This window comes from Petaurus breviceps, unplaced genomic scaffold (genome assembly GCF_028583685.1).
Source record: "Petaurus breviceps papuanus isolate PSGF00001 unplaced genomic scaffold, PetGlider_PUasm1.0 186, whole genome shotgun sequence".
Lineage (NCBI taxonomy): Eukaryota > Metazoa > Chordata > Mammalia > Diprotodontia > Petauridae > Petaurus > Petaurus breviceps.
In genome coordinates this window covers 25,232,165-25,246,394 of record NW_027185798.1, presented here as the reverse complement: position 1 = coordinate 25,246,394, position 14,230 = coordinate 25,232,165, and the positions used below count along the sequence as shown (strand labels likewise).

Below are 14,230 nucleotides of genomic sequence, written 5' to 3'. Positions count from 1 at the left end.
GCTTGTTCTTCTCTTAGTTTTGTATGACTTGCTCTTAATGACCTCTTGGTGTCTCATTATGGTTACCTCTTCCCTTGCAAAGTGCCCTGAAACTGGTACAGTTTTTTCATATATTTTAGAATAATTACTAGGTATCAAAGTCAATTGCTTTTTTTTTTTTTTACGAATGAGACATTTTCCCTTTCTCTAATTCCATAGATTGCCTCCCACAATCCATTTCCTTAAACATCCCAGATGTAATCACACCCACTCTTTTTCAATATGCTTGCAAATCATTCAAGGTGTGGACCAGGTGATTAGAACTCTTTGAAGGTGGCTATTTACCTTTGTTTTCAATGTCCAAGTAGCTATTTTTGTTCTGTCCTTCCCAGTTTGAAGATAGTTCACTTGGGTAGAGAAAACATAAGCAAAAAAGACAAGTTGAGTAGTTCTGTCTTCTCAACGTTGTCTATTACTATTGTCCCCTCTCCCCTGAACATCAAATGGATCTCGTCCTTGTCTTTCTTCTTGCTCCAACTTGGATTTCTAAAAGGCCCTTTTGTGCTGCCTTTAGAATAGATGGAAAACCTCTGCTCACACTGGGTTTCTTTCCCAAAGCCATTCTTATGAAGTCTTGCTGCTTTTTGTACTCAAGTTTAAGTCCCTTGCTTCCAGCTCCTTTGTATACAATGGAATCCAGCACTCAGTAAAGCCTTTGAAAGTACTTAGTTTTCTTCACAATCTTCTAGCTTCACCTTATTCGTCAGAAATTTAGATAAATAAAACATTTCATTCATTTTCACTGTTTTTCCATTTTCAGTTCAACCAACAGTAATCCAATCAATCAATAAACATTTATTAAATACCTACTGTGTTCCAGGTACCGTACTCAACACTGGAGATTCGATGACCAATATTGTTTTATATCTGCATTCATTGAAGATGTAAGATATTTCAGTCACCTTAGGGGTTAAATATACTTAATGAGGTAATTTGTTGTTCAGTCTGATTCTTCATGACCCCATTTGGGGTTTTCTTGGCAAAGATACTAGAATGGTTTGCCATTTCCTTCTCCAGTTCATTTTTACAGATGAGAAAACTGAGACAATCAAGGTTAAGTGATTTGTCCAGGTTCATACAGCTAGTAAGTGTCTGAAGCAGGATTTGAACTCAGAAGATGAGTCTTCCTGACTCCAGGCCCAGGGCTCTATCCACGGAACCACCTCATGAAGTAATATGGGCAGTTGGTTAACATTATATTGAGACAGTATGTTACAGTAGAAATAAAACAACTTGCAATCAAAAACAAGTATTTGAATTCACTTAAACTTTCTGACCCTTTGTTTCCTCCTCTCTTAAACAAGTATAATAAATAATACTTGAACTTCTTTCTCCAATGAAGATCAAATGAATAATATGTATGCAAAAACTCTTAAGGCCCAGGATAAATGTGGCTGGAATGTCTTCCTTTCTTCCTTCCCCCTCCTCCCATGACTCTGCTCTTCAAATCCTGCACATCTGTTGAGGCTTAGCCCAAATGCCATTTCTTCCATGAAGGGTTATCTGATTCTCTCCATTTGGAAGCAATCACTGCCTCTTTGGAGATCATGTAGGTAATTCTTTGTATCCCTTATGTGCCCTTATTATATTTCACATCGGTTATTTCGAAACTTGACCTTACCCCCTTCCCTCAGAGTTTTGCACATATTAATGTATTGGTTGAATTGATTTTGTTCAAGAGTCCTTTAGAGCATCCTCTGGAAGACTCCAGCCTTGCCCCTTGACCATATTTTTCCATTTCTAGTCTTCCTGCATTTATTGCTTCTGGAGCCAAAACCCCCAGGCTTCTGGGTTTAGAATTTTGTTTTATAAGATTTTCACCAAACGTTTTGGTGAAATGTTTTTAATCAGCTCAGTTTCTAATGTTATATATAAAATCTCCAGGTTAGAGTAGATAGGCTAGACATTGAACTTGATAGAAAATACTCTATTGTTTCAATTAGATTACATTTTAAATGACTTGAATGAGATCATTCCTGAGAGGGTAGACACTTAATTTCAACAATAATTAAGTACCTATATTCAAAGGACCCTCTACTAGAGTGGGTAGTATCAGAGAGACAAAGTTGAGAGAAAATGGAGCCCCTGCCCTCATGGAGAGTATAATTTAGCAATAAAATCTATAACCTTATACTCTACTGGTTTACCATTTCCTTCTCCAGATGAGGAAACTGAAGCAAATAGGGTTAAGTGCCTTGTCTGAGGTCAGATTTCAGCTCACAAGGATGAGTCTTCCTGACTCCAGGCCCAGCACCACCTAGCTACCCCAAACAAGGTAATGTGGACAGCCAATTTACATTATATTGAGTCAGTATGATATAGTAGAAATAATACATATATACCTAGGTTTAAGGAGTCATTCTTTTCTCCTGGAATACCTATCCCCATCTCTCCATGAACCCACATTCTTACTCCATTTTTTTTTTTTTGCTTTTTGTAGGGCAATTGGGGTTAAGTGACTTGCACAAAGTCACACAGCTAGTTTTTGTGTTAAGTGTCTGAAGCCGGATTTGAACTCAGGTCCTCCTGACTCCAGAGCCAGTGCTCTATTCACTGCACCACCTAGCTGCCCCCCTTACTCCATTTTTAAAAGCAGCTAAAACCTCATCTCCTTTGAGGAGCCATCTTTTCCTTGTTGCATTCTCTTGTGCCCAGTTTTAAACTACTTTTCTCAGTATTTATAGCATGAGATAGTAGAAAAGACACCGAGTTTGGTGCCAGCTGACCTGGGTTCAAATCCCAGCTCGCCTATTTATTATCTCTGAGACTTTAGACAAATCTCTGGACCTTTAGGGGCCTCGCCTGTGGTTTAATCTTCAAGGCTATGAGTGCTGGGATTTTCCATACCATTCATGTGCTTTTGCAGGTAGCAAAAGTATGCTTCACTCATTTCATGCATCACTTTTCTGTCTCTACAGCTGAATTATAAGCATCTTAAAGGCTTTTCTTTTAGACTATCAAAAATTCTTAATCCGGGGTCCTTAAACTCAGTTGTGATAGAATTGGTTTTCTGGGGGCGGCTAGGTGGCGCAGTGAATAGAGCACCGGCCCTGGAGTCAGGAGGACCTGAGTTCAAATACAGCCTCAGACACTTAACACTTAACTAGCCAAGTGACCTTGGGCAAGTCACTTAACCCCAATCGTCCTCCAAAAAGCAAAAAAAAAAAAAAGAATTGGTTTTCTTTGTAATCCTGTGTATTTTATTCTATACATTTTAAAACATTCTTCTGAAAAGGGGTTCATAGACTTCCAAAAGGGTCCTGTCTGTCCCACCAATTTTCTGCCACACACACACACACACACATACTTTTATGTTCTATGGAGCAGAGAGAATCTATCATTAGTGACCTACCAAAGTGATCAGAAGGTGGCACTTCTGTGTTCTCTGCAGTAGATAAGTAAGACAATTGGAGAGACCATTCTGCAAGTGTGTTTTATTTTACAGAGAAAACTGTCAGAACAAGGGAACCATGTTTGTCCAGTAGGTAGCAAAGTGGCACAGCAGATAGAGCACTGTCCTTGGGGTCAGGAAGACTCATCTTTGTGAGTTCAAATACAGTCTCAGACACTTGCAAGCTATGTAACCCTGGGCTAGTCACTTAACCCTGTTTGTCTCAGTTTCCTCATCTGTCAGATGATCTGGAGAAGGAAATGGCAAATCACTCCATTATCTCTGCCGAGGAAACCCTAAATGAGGTCAAGAAGTCAAACACAACTAAAAAGACCCAATAGCAACAAAATTTCCAATTGTTAGTTTATCCTTTTGGTTACAGAAAGCTCAATAAATTCTTTAAGAAGAATCTACAAGCTTCACTATTCTAGACACTTAAAATCCATGTATGTAAGAAGTCCTTTCCAAAGTCTGACATAAATCTTCTAATATAGATTAGAATCCTCTGCAATTTAAGCTCATCTTTTTGAAAGTGAGAAGGCTATATTTACCACAAGTAACAAATCTTTTTGCAAATTTGTTAGGACCCCTTCTTTATCTCCAGATTGTCATATTCTATTAGCTTTTCATAGATGCTACTTTACCAGTATTTTAACTGTTGTCATTTTTCTCAATCCTCCAGGGATTCTCCATGGGTTATTACAAAATGGTGAAACTAAACTCGGTCTTTAAAAGTCTTTGACTATTGTTATTTGTGGTACCTCATAGTTTGTGATAATAAATTCTGAGTAAAATCTTTAAAAATGAAAAAGATGGTAGTGGGTTTGCAAGCACACAACTAAATTTACTGAGAGAAATATGTTGTATTCATCTAGTTTCTGCACATAAATCCTTGCCTTGTTTCTTGAAAGTAGTGAAATTTACCCTGGAGGGCACTGGTGTGTATGGTTGTGAAAATGTCAGCATCAGGTGTAGGTTTCAATGGAATAGTTTCAGCATAGACCAAAAATAAAGAACAAAAGAGTCCATTTGTCCTTTTCTAAGAAAGATCTCTGGGTTGCTTCTAATCACAAGTGGAGAGAAGATCCACAAATATAAGCATGTCAGTCATGTGTTTGAAAACAAGCCTTATGATATTTTTTTAACTCTCTTTGCAGTTGACTGGGTTGAGTGTCTCCAATGGAAAGGACCAGCTTGTGGTTTTCCATACAAAAGATAACAAAGACCTCATTGTCTGCCTTTTCAGCAAACAGCCAACCAATGAGAGTCGAATTGGTGAACTCGTTGGGGTTCTGGCAAATCATTTCAAGAGGTGAGTTTTGACTTCATTCTAGGAAGCAAGCTAAGAGAGCTAAAATCTTTCATTGCGATTATTGGTAAACTTACATTATGCCACTTTAATTCTGTCTGGTCATTTTCTTCCCTAAAAAGAACCTGCTTAATGTAATAACGTTCCACCTAGAATACTTTGGTCAAAGCTTGGTTTGGTTTCAAGATTAGGATTTGTTCCCAGGTCAGATAGCAAAAATACTTGAGAATTCTACTATTAAAACCCAATCAAGCCATTCTTTCTCCTTTAATCTCAAAGAAGAGAAGAATTAAGGGATATTGTTCCTGCCTGCTGGTTAGAGACTACAAATTTAAAACAAGTTGTGAATCTTGTTTTGTTTTGTTTTAAGTAAGAAAATATGATGTGATATAACTTTAATATCTAAATGATGAGATAGAGAATGGAAATCAGATTAAGGGAGGGAAAGGCATGGTCAGCAAATTGTCTTAGATGGAATGGAGTAGTGATGGTAAGGAGTTACATGAAATAAAGCAGCCTTTTGGCAAAGGACCTTGGATAGTAGGCTGAGGAATTTGGTTTTGGTAGAAAAAGCCACAAATAATCACTGCACACTCTTGGGGCTAGAGGAATGATGTGAAGTCTGTATTTAAGGAAGATTGTTCTGACATTAAAAGGGAGGAGAAAGTGGCAGTTCTGATAGTCATCCTAACGTGAGGTGATAAAGGCATGGAGTTGGGGCAGTGATTGTGAAATTAGGTAGGAGGGAATGAATCTGAAAAAAAAAAGATTATGGAGGAAAGATTATGCAATTGAAGAGCAAGTAGGAATTTAGCAAACAACTTTATTAAGAAGCTACATACCACAAGGTGGGCAGTTGGGTGCAGTGGATAGAGTGGTGGGCCTGGAGTCAGGAAGACCCATCTTCAGGAGTTCAAATCCAGCCTCAGATACCTACTCGCTGTATGACCTTGGGCAAGTCTCTTAACCCTGTTTGCTTGATGATGGGTATGGAAGGATAAAGGAGAGGAGATCTTAATATGAATAAGGATAATATGGGGGTAGAGCCTGGGCCTGTGATTTCATTGATGTGGAGAAGTCTAGAATGAGGCACCTTCTCTGCACCTTATAGATGTACTAAGAGGTTAAGTGACTTGGCCAGGGTGACAAAGCCAATATGGGTCAGAGGTAGGCCTTGAGCTCAGGTCTTTTTGGCTCCAGGGCCAACTCTGTCTCCACCACACTGTGCTGGCTCCAGATTATATTGATGACAATCTTTTTCTTGGAACTCCTGTTCATATCCAGCACAGTGTCATGGTTCTACAGAATCAAAGAGAGCTTGCCAGTACTGGATTAGATGGTGTCCAAGGAGCTCAGAAACTGCCCGCAGTGTTGCTGACAACATTCTCTATTCTTTAGGTTGCTTGTGAAATTTAAATGTTAATTGTAAATTTGTGGCTTTGACCTATGCACAGTAGCCTTGTGTTTTAGTGGCTGAGAGGGTAAAGAGAGGACCCGGGTGAGAAATGAGAGGTCTGGAGGAAAAAAAAAGATGGAAAACCTAATGTAGACATCAGATCCTGAGTTACATAAGATTGTTATATAATTTAGATAGCCTAAAAAAAAAATCTTACTGTTGTTAGGATGGGTGAAGCTATCACCTAGCAGTGCAGAAAAATCTCAGCGTTGCTAGGGAAGAATCACAAGGATTTCATTTTATCGCCATTCAACGAACCCACTTTCTTTTTAATTGCAAAATGTATCATATTGATTTCTTACATCTATTCGTTAATTTATTGTATACTTGTAGGAAGGGAGACAAAATTTAAGGCCTTGGTCTTAGGGACACACCCAGGATCAGGAGGTCTTCATTTCTCTTGTCATGGACCTCCCCCACTTTGGCAGTCTGAACCCTTTCTCAGAAGGATGGTTTTTAAAGTATAACATAAAACACATAGGATTACCAAGGAAATCAATTATATTGAAATACAGTTATGGGAGTATTTTTTAATTAGGTTCACAGATCCCAGGTTTGGGACCCCTGCTTAAGGCTGTTGAATGGTATATGAGAAATCATTATCAGAACATCTTAAAAATATTATTTGTATTCAAATCCGGCCTCAGACACTTAACACACACACCCAAAAAAACTAGCTGTGTGACTTTGAGCAAGTTACTTAACCCCAATTGCCCTCCAAAAAAAAAAGCAAAAATATATATATATATATATTATTTGTAGGGAAAAATTTAAGTTCATTTATTCTTATGTAACTGATCCACAAGTTGGGATTTAGTAACAGTTTTATTAAGGAGACGCATACCACAAGGTGGTTGCTAGGTGGCACTTTGGATAGAATGCCTGACCTGGACTCAGGAAGACTCCATCTTCCTGAGTTCAAATCCAGCCTTAGATACTTACTAGCTGTGTGACCCTGGGCAAGTCACTTAACCCTGTTTGCTTCAATTCCTCGTCTGTAAAAAATGAGCTGAAGAAGGAAACAGCAAACCCCTCCAGTATCTTTGCCAAGAAAGCCCTAAAAGGAGTCATGAAGAATTGATCACGAAGATCAGACGTGACTGAAACAGCCGAACAACAACAGTATATACCACAGGCACAGAAACCTTTCAAATCTAAATCCTGTTGGCATTGAAAAATCTAGTACAGCAAACACACCTGGTATATATCATCTCTGCTTCATGGGTTTCATTCATTTATGTAAAAGGGTTAAGATCTTGATTCTTTCCCACTGTGCCATTGTGGAATCATGCTTTCTGTCCTTAAATATTATTCTTGAGACAAGCTAGTCAGCAAGTCAATCCAGCCCCTTTTATCAGTCATTATTATCTTTAAAAAATTAAGTAAACCTGTCTAGGTGAGGATTTTAAAAGATATTTTTGGTTTGGGATTTTTTTAATTGTTGAGAATTCAGAGCTTCAGCATGAAATTACAATTCTTAACCCTCCATACCATTTCTTTTCCCACTATGTACTTTGGGATGGGTTTTTATCAGTTGTCATTCCAAAGATTCTTGTCTGTGCTTCCAACCAGACTTTTCTGGTCTCAGGAAACTTCATATTAAGGAGGTCAATAAGCAGAAGGCTGCTGTGGAATAATCGATAGAGAGGGGGCGGCTAGGTGGCGCCGTGAATAGAGCACAGGCCCTGGAGTCAGGAGGACCTGAGTTCAAATCTGGCCTCAGACACTTAACACAAAAACTAGCCGTGTGACCTTGCACAAGTCACTTAATCCCAATTGCCCTCCAAAAAAGAAGAAAAAATGAATAGAGAGCTGGCCTTCATATCAGAAATGTCTGTATTGATGTGTCCTGACTTGGACAGCTGAGGTGGCCCAATGGACAGAACACTGAGCCTTGAGTCAGAAAGATCTGAGTTCAAATCTAGACTCAGATACTTCCCAGCTGGGTGACCTTGGGTAAAGTCACTCTGTTTGCCTCAGTCTCCCTGGTGTAATCCTCTGAGGATTGTTGTCAGGATCAAATGAGATAATAATGATACTATGTATAGCACAGTGCCCAGCATTTAGGAGGCACTATGTAAGTGTTATTACTATTATATATAATTATTACATCATTCATAATAAAATTATAACAGTTGTAGCATTAATATTCTTATCCATTGCCAAGTCACTTCGCCCCTCAAACCCCACAAGTTGCTAAGAGCTTCAGCTCCAGTGATCCCCACGGAGGAAAGTTTGCAGGTCCAGTCCATAAAAAGGAGGGGAGGAGGAGAATTTCATAAATAGCCAGGTCCTTCTTCTGGCTAAATGATATTTCCTGAACTGATAAGGATACATTACTACCATTTTATGATGTCCTCATTAACTTGGATTTTTCAGTAAAAGGTTGATTCAGATGTCATTTCTTTGGAACCAGGTGCACAGTTGCCTGACTCAGCTTTGTTCATTTCCCCGTATAAATGTTTAGAGTGTATTTATGGGTGGAAGTCAGTCAGGTATGGCATTAAACTGTAAAATCTAATCCAGTTTAATTTTTTTTTGGCATTTTCACATTATCAGATGTGTTTTAAACCAGAGAATTATGGGATCACCTACTCAGAGCTGGAAAGGACCTCAGAAACCATCTCGTCTAACCCCCTCATTTTACCCCTGAAGCAAGGGAAACAGTTCAAGTGACTTGCCCAAGGTCATACAGCTAGTAAGCATCTGGGGCAGGATTTTAATTCAGTTCTTCCTAGCTCATTTGAATTCTTTTAACTAATGGAAATTGAAGAACTAAGAAACAAGATGACTCCTATAGTCACACAAAAATCATTTGAGAGGAATGCTGAGAGCAGAATGCTAGAGAAGTGCTTTATCTTCTAGATCACCTTCCTGATGAGGAGGTTATGGTTCATTGGCCAAGGATGACAATGAGGTACCGAGTCAAAATAATTTGATGGCAGATAGACCAAGGGTCACGGCCTCAAAGACATAAGTATGTGCAGTTGTAAGGACAAATTAGGACTGGAAGTAGACAGGAAAATTCTTAGCGGAGTTCTGGAAGGAAGAAATGAGGGTGGGAAAAAGGGGCATTGCCCACCCTTCCCATCCCCCTCCCCCAAGAATGGAAATACTTGGAAAATGCTGTTTCTAGAAGGCTTTATCTCAAATAGACAGGCCTAAGTACTTTGGTGACTCAAATGGTAAATTCCCTGTTAATAAATTTTTTTTTTAATACAAAATCAACTGTGTTGAGAGGGGAGGAAGGAGGGAGGAAAAAAGAAAGAGACATAAAGGAGGGGGGAGAAGGAAGAGAAGGTAGGAGAGAGAGACAGAGAGAAAGGAAAGGGGAGGAGAGGAGAGAAATATGTATCATAAATGATGGAAAACAGAACTCTTGCCTTTGTAACTGCATGACAGAAATACTTCAATGAGAAGTTTCTGTTTAAATCCATTGGAAGTTTAGGCCTGGCCAGTTTTGAAGCTGTCCTGTTCCCAATGCAGTCTTTCTGACCATCTTAAGCCTCCAGGATACCAGTGCCTTTCCCTCTGTTCTCTGTCATTTCTCAGTCAAAACCAGAAAAAAAATTAGGAACGAGTCACTTCTACTTGTGGATGGTCTGACTGATGATAATTTAACACTCCAAAGAAACTCGTTCTCACTCAAGTTTTATGGCAGCTCCACCTCCCCCCCCCCTTAGGCTTTATAGCTAGAGCTGCGGGTATAAAAGATTTTTCCTGTTTCCCTTTTCTTGATGGAACTGTAATCGCAAATATTGGCAATTAACTGTTTGAAGGAAATGGGGGATGACCCTGAAGTCACACTGAGTCAACACGGTTGGCCCATGTTTCCCTTCCTCCCTTCTCCCCTAAACAGAAGGACCTCTTCTTCCTCAAAATAGTCCATGGAAATACTGGTGATGGTGAAGGTGGTGGTTTTTTTCATTCTTTTAACTTTGTTTTATTGTTTCTTTTTTATTTTATTTATTCATTTTTCGTTTTCAACATTCACTTTTATAAAATTTTGAGTTCCAGATTTTTCTCCCTCCCTCTTCTTCCCCTTCCCCAAGATGGCATGCAATATTATATTAAACATATCTCCCCTTAGTCATGTTGTGAAAGAAGAGGTGATTACGATCATGAAACCTTTAACTTGTCTCCATCATTTTCTATCACCTACTGTCCATCCTGTAGCAAAGATCTTCCATCTCTAGACCTTACAGAGAGAGAAAGATAGGGCCCTTCTCTACTGTCCCCAGTGTCTGCCATCCACTGCCCCTGCCCCCAAGGAATCTCGGCTGCAGCTTTTATGTCTCCTGGAACATTTGATTCTATTTCAGCCCATGTTTGATATTTTTAATATAATAATCTCTCTTCATCACCCCACTGTGTGGCTTTATTCCTCTTACATTATTTCTACCTCTGATTATGATCAAAAGCTTCTGAGAAGCCATCACGTCATTGGAAGGTGCCCTCATCAATAGTGGTATTTCTGTATCTTTGTAAGTCTAGTCTTCCTGAATGACCCTGCCTTTCTGCTTATTAACACTTGCTACACCCCAGCTTCTTGTTTTGAAATTGCTTTGTATATAAAAGGTATGATTATTATTCTTATTATCTTTTTCTGCTTTGGAAAGTGGAAGAGGTCAAAGAGCATTCTTAAATGAATGGGTATGTCTTGTCATATATGAGTACTGTGGCATACAATCTCTTGAAATCCCGTGGCCCACAGTGCCCTGCTGGGCATGGCATGAACACAAGCTGAGGTTTCCTTTCTATGGCCTGTGTGCCAGCTGTTTGCTAGATGTGTTTGCTTTACAGAGGTTATAAATACTGCTGATTTAGCTCTTGGTTGGTTTCTCACCCTGAGCAGCAGCTACCTGCTGTTTAGAAGCCTTTCTGCCCACTACTAAACAGATGGTCTCAAGTTGGCTGCCCTGACTATGGATTCACCATCAACTCGGCAAATATTAAGCTCTCAAAGGACCCATCTGCCTTAAGCAGCTGTCCAGGCATTTGCCTGTCTCTCTGCCGGGAGTCTCAGCATCACACCAATCTCAAGCATAGAAATTTCTTATTTTTCCTCTTCTATTTTCATGGAAGGGAGCCAGGAAGTCAATGCCATCTGCCTCTTGTTTTTCTCATTCAGTATCTTTAATATTTGCTTAATTAAAGGAGGAGGGAGAGTACAGTCATTGAATTTCGGCTGGAAATTTGACCTATTTCTCTAGCGTTGGTTTCCAGAGCTTAGGGATCACTTCACTTGTGGGCTTTTTAAGATCTCCTGTAAAAAGAGGAACAGAGTCAGACAAAGATTCATCACACCAGCCTCTCAAGCTGTGTTGGCGCCAAGAAGGATAAAGAGGGAATTGACAGGAAGAATAAAGAGAAAGGAAGGCAAAGATGAGAGACAGACAGACAGACACGCAGGAGGAAGGAGGCAAAAGATTGCTTTATTTCCTTTATTCCAAGGCCCTAGTCAGTAGCATCCTTTATAACCATCTCCCAACTTGCAGACTGCCCTAGTCTGACTTCCCAACTGCACTGGGTTTTCCTGACCTTGATGATCTATTTGCAAAGAATTTTTTTAAAAAAAAAAAAAAACTTAAAATATGATATATTTATATGCAGATTTAGGAAGCACTACTTACAGTAGGGTTTCTGAACCTGGGGTACATGAACTTTTTATTTTACTATTTTGATCGCTGTATTTCAATACAATTAGTTTCCTTTTTAATCCTATATATATTCTGTGCACTTAAAAATCTTATTCTGAGAAGGCATGTACAGGTTCCATCAAACTGACCAATGGGGTCCATCTCTCTCTCTCTCTCTCTCTCTCTCTCTCACACACACACACACACACACACACACACACACACACACACACACACACGCAAGCATGCACGCACGTGCTAAGAATTCCTGACTTGGAATCAGCTGCTATTATTCTTCTCCTAATCAGAATTTACCTGTTTGACTCCTATTTGTCCCAGGGTCAAGGGAATAAAACACATGAACTTGCCCCTCCCCATTTTGCATCCCTTAGCATCCCCATGTTACACATATGGTGGGTGTGAAAATGCACATGTGCACACTGTTCTTTGATCTGTGGCTGCAGCTGCTGTTTACAGACTCTGTTCATGATTTTAATTCTGCTTCTTGTGATGGTAATCGACCTCAAACCATTACTAACAACAACCATCCAATTCCTGATTCTTACATGTTGGATTCTGTCAATCCAGTGATTGTCCAGCACAGGCAAGGCCTTGTGCTAGGCTCCGAGAGGCATACAAAGGTTAATAAGAATTGGTCCCTGCCTCCAAGAAGCTTACAGCTTAGTCAAGGAGATGAAGCAGAAACACACAAAATGTTAAATGACAACACAGAAGACCAAGAAATGTCACAAGACAACATGTGATCAAAGCCCACAGCTGCACCACATGGTGGGAAGCTGTCCTTTCTTACAGCATCTCCGGGGGCCTTTCTCTGAGTTGGTTATTCAGTCCCCCATACAAAGTTGTTTTGATCGCCCACTATTTACGGTTCTCCCTATGGTAAAATCAGGTTGAGGTGAGCATATTAGCATACAGCTAGGCACACCAAGCAGAGGATTGGCATTTATGATATGCCAATTGTTGAGACCATTTAAAATGGTAGTGTAAGTGGAAATGGTGTCAGACTCTGGAAAGGTACAGTTGTTCAGATAAATGTTGTTATCTCTGAGGGATGAAGGTTGGTGGAAAGCAGTGTGCTTAAGAGTCAGAAAACCTGAACTCCAGTCCTGCTCTAATACTCAGTTATATGACTTCAAGTCACTTAACTCACCCTTCCTCCAAACCCCCTCTCCAGACCTTGGTTCCCTCATTTGTGAAAGGAGATCAGACTAAACAACCTCTAATGCTCCTTCAAGTTCTTGAATGGTTCATTTATTCCAGGCAGGTAGATGTTTGTCAAACACTCATAGACTCTGAGAAGCCTGCCTTTGCTGGCTCAGACAGCTGAGTGAATTTAATTCGACAAGTATTTTTTTGAGTATTCACACTATGGCTAGCCTGGTGCATAAAAAAATAATAATGATTACAAACTTTGTCTCTGCTCTCCAGAAGCTTACAATTTTAAATTTAAAAAACAATGTCAATTTGCAATAAACTGTTAACTGGAACACAATCCAGTCCCATAATATATGGCACGATGATAGAGCCAGGGTCCAATCCCAGCAGTCTGTCACTCCCAGGACAAATATTTTGACTAGCATTGGTCCTGAAGTCCCATGTCTTTCTTCTCTAATCCCTTCTTGGCACCTTTCCTAGCACTCACTCCCCTCTACCAGGACACCCTGGGAATCTCTACCCCAACACTTATTACAGATCTGAACTAGTATGGTGTTTAGGCAGGGGCTTTACTCATAGGGAAAGAGCAAATTCACAAATAATATAGATGATTAAAAAAAAAAAAAATTAACAAAGTATCTGCCTAGCAACACAGTGGACAACCCTTGTTTCCTAGATCTAAAACAGTTTCCCCAGATTTTATTTCACTCTTATTGTCAGCAGCCCCAAGTTTCTGGGCACATGTTCTTCTTCCAGCTAACTAGCAGGGTATATCTCTGTTTCAGGCCACTGGGGGCCATGGCTCCATCAGGTTCCAGGTTCCTAGTTTTATCCAGTTCATGGGTATATAATCAGACCTATCCCTAACCAATCCCACCACTATAACCCTGGACAGCATGTGCTCAGTAAGTGATGACAAAAATATGTATAATAGCAAGGTTGATGCACATCATTAACTGCATCCTAAAAATTCACAAAGACACAAACTACCTAGAACCAGACCTCTGTGTTTCCTCCTAGCCATCTCTACCCTATGCCATCATTCCCATCTTCCTCCACCCCCACCCCTGTGCTCAGGATGCCAGGCTCTGATAGGGTAACCTTCACCTTCTCTTTCCCATTGTCCTCCACAATGTCCCTGCATGCATACCCCTTACCTCACCCTTTTATGTAAGCTCCTTGAGGGACTGTCTTGCTTGATTGTTCAGTATTTATGATTG

At 39.9% G+C, this 14,230-nt stretch overlaps 1 protein-coding gene across 3 annotated transcripts in view; it reads left to right on the top strand.

The window, feature by feature from the left end:
* The window catches only part of MYO1D (myosin ID), a 423,241-nt gene that overhangs the window by 297,928 nt on the left and 111,083 nt on the right, over positions 1-14,230 (top strand). For all 3 annotated transcript variants that reach the window (XM_069089918.1, XM_069089920.1, XM_069089919.1), the window contains exon 21: positions 4,588-4,742. In XM_069089918.1, the coding sequence (XP_068946019.1) occupies positions 4,588-4,742 (155 nt within the window). The remainder of the gene's footprint in view (positions 1-4,587; positions 4,743-14,230) is intronic.